The sequence below is a fragment of the Solanum pennellii genome, chromosome 4 (genome assembly GCF_001406875.1).
Source record: "Solanum pennellii chromosome 4, SPENNV200".
Lineage (NCBI taxonomy): Eukaryota > Viridiplantae > Streptophyta > Magnoliopsida > Solanales > Solanaceae > Solanum > Solanum pennellii.
The window spans coordinates 26,085,208-26,087,951 of NC_028640.1; the positions used below are offsets into that span (position 1 = coordinate 26,085,208).

The 2,744-nt window shown below is 32.5% G+C and overlaps 1 protein-coding gene across 1 annotated transcript; it reads right to left on the reverse strand.

The window, feature by feature from the left end:
• Nucleotides 1-2,102: 2,102 nt before the first annotated feature.
• On the reverse strand, nucleotides 2,103-2,519 carry LOC107016633 (antifungal protein ginkbilobin-like protein). The gene has a single exon (XM_015217046.1). The coding sequence runs from the start codon at nucleotides 2,517-2,519 to the stop codon at nucleotides 2,103-2,105; it is 417 nt and encodes a 138-aa protein (XP_015072532.1).
• Between the last annotated feature and the right edge of the window lie 225 nt (nucleotides 2,520-2,744).

Genomic DNA, 2,744 nt, shown 5'->3' on the forward strand with positions numbered 1-2,744 from the left:
TCAAAGGATAATGTGTGGGACCCACTTACAAAATAACTAAATAGAGAGGGAGTTGATCGATTATCAAAGGGAATGAGACTATGGCTGATGACAAGTCATTGTGGTAGTAACTCTACCTAGAAGACTGGAGATCCCAAGATCTAGGTTCAAGTAAATCAAACAAAATAATTGATGAGGGTTCAACATTGTCAAAATATTTTTTTATGGTTCATTCACATGATAAGACAGTAGAAAATGTTCAGTAACAAGGATAAATGCATTAGGACTTTTTAATGGTTTCTAAATTTGATACAAGGTATATTAAATAGTGTATCAACGAGATAACACATTTAGGCATTACCTATGTAAGTGTGAAGTGTAAGTCGATTTAAGAAGAATCCGGTAAGGCTAGTTTTTCACGCACTTATAAATCAAGACATGTTCATGGCCGAAACGAACAAAACAATGAGAACCAAAAACATTCAAGGGTTGATTGTGTGACTTATGTTGTCTAGGTATACGCCAAAGCTCGACGGTTCAAAGATATCAAATCTACTGATTGACTGACTATGTTCACTATGAAAAGTTCAAAGGGAAACCCACTTATCCAAATGCAATCAATCCTTACTTACAAATTATAAAACTTTTCATGCATATGTATGTTTAAACAATAGTCATTCCCTATTCATGTGGTGGATTGTTAAATTTTAAAGGTGTGAACAGAAAATGAAAGGTTGTGACTCTTCTGAAGGTTTGTGACTACGTTAAAGGGTTGTGAACTTTATGAAAGGTTGTGTCCTTTCTAAAGGGTCGTGGCCGTTTAGAAGGTTGCGCCTTTTCCAAAGTGCTGTGACCTTTCTGAAAGGTTGTCTTCTTTCCAAATGGTTGTGACCTTTACCCTTTATTGACTATAAATAGAGAGTATTTCTCTCATTTTTCCATAGGGGTGTAAAAATGAACCCAAACATAGGTAATTTGCCCAGAATTTTAAGGGTTGAGCTCAAGATAATTTGTTTTAAAACTTTTTACTAAGATAAAACTTTTAGAATTTATCTATCAATTTGTTACCTTTTAACAAAAATTCTTGAGCGAAAATTCAAATTGTGATTATAAAAGTTAAATATCAATATGTTAAATTATTGAGATTAATCGGGTCAAATTGTGCGGGTCAAGATCCAACCTGTTTTTTAGCCCATTTGAGCTCAACCCATTCGAGCCGAAAGTAAACTTGGGGGCGGGTCAAGATCCAACCCGATTTCTATTTCAATCCATTTTAATATCTCCAATTCAATCCAACCCGTCCATTTGACACCCCTATTTTTCCACATCAAATTCTTCCCTTAATGGATAATAATTCTCAAGGTTTAATGTAAAGTTTATGATACCCTTTGATATTCCTCTATGAATCCTATAAATAGTGGTGTTGAGAATAATGTTTAGCATACTTGAAAGAAAGAAAGAAAGTTATGTTATATTATTCCTCGTCTTATATTGCTCTTATAATCATCTTTATTTTGTTATTTTGTTCTTAAGTTTTATAACAATATATAATTAAACAAAAAGGAGCTGTAAAAATATTAAGTTTGAACTCAACAACTTAAAGAGACTAAAACCAGAGTACTTAATTACTAAGAGAGAAATGAAAGGAAAGAAATAATTTTGACTGATTCCTATTTTCCACTATAGTGGCACACGAATATAAACATCAAGTACATGAATACTTGAAAGTGAAAACCCCAACATAAATGAGAAGTGAAAGATTAATCTCAGTCACACGTCCAATACACCACATATAAATATAGAGGCAAGTACAACATAAACTAAAAATTCAAGAAAACAATAGTAGATAGTAAACAGAGAAAGTCATTGCGCGCTAGCCTAGCTAGCTAACGTTTTTCAGCTGGCTGTTATGTACACTGGCAATAACACTATGACTCAAAAGTTTAGGAAAAATGAAGAAAAAAGAAAGAGGAAAAAAAAGGGGCTGTTACACCCCATAGATATATCCAAATCTTTATTGTACGAAAAGTCCGAATAGAGTCTTGAAGCTTGCCCAAGCTCGGAAAACTGACACTTTAACATGTTAGACGATAAAGAAAGGTCAAAATCCTCTCTATGATTTTTCATGTGAACGGGTATTGCTCGTACCTCATTGAACAATCAATAAGTTCAATTTGTGCTCCAATACCACGATCGCAAGCAGTAATCAAGTAAGATTTTGCATAATTTGCACAAATAGCACAATCAGAATTTATTAAACTTGAACTACATGTAGCATGTCCATAAGCTAAAGCATCATTAGGATAAGGAGATGTTACATAATAGTTATAACCTTGACTAATTGGTGTCTCATTTTGTAAAGCTTCAAGAACATAAGCCAAACTATTTGCAAATGAACCACTCATATCATATTTATTACCATTGCAAATATAGCTCACAACTTTCATATTTGGTTCACTTTTCACAAAACTAGTAAACCCAATAAATCCAATTATAATAAAACTTGTTAAAGCTCTCATGTTTAAAACAGAATAATCCATGTTTTTTTTTGTATTACTATAGCTTAATTTCTAGTATTTATATTGTGTTTCAAATTTAGGTGTCTCAAGTAGTTATTTAAATAAAATGGTGATTGCATTGATTTCTCAACCAATAGAAACTATGTGTTCTCATAATTGTAATTACTTGCTTGTTTGTACTAATTGATGCCGTTAACTGAAATACTACAAGGTTCGATTGGTTTCTCAACAAGAGGTAAATGAATA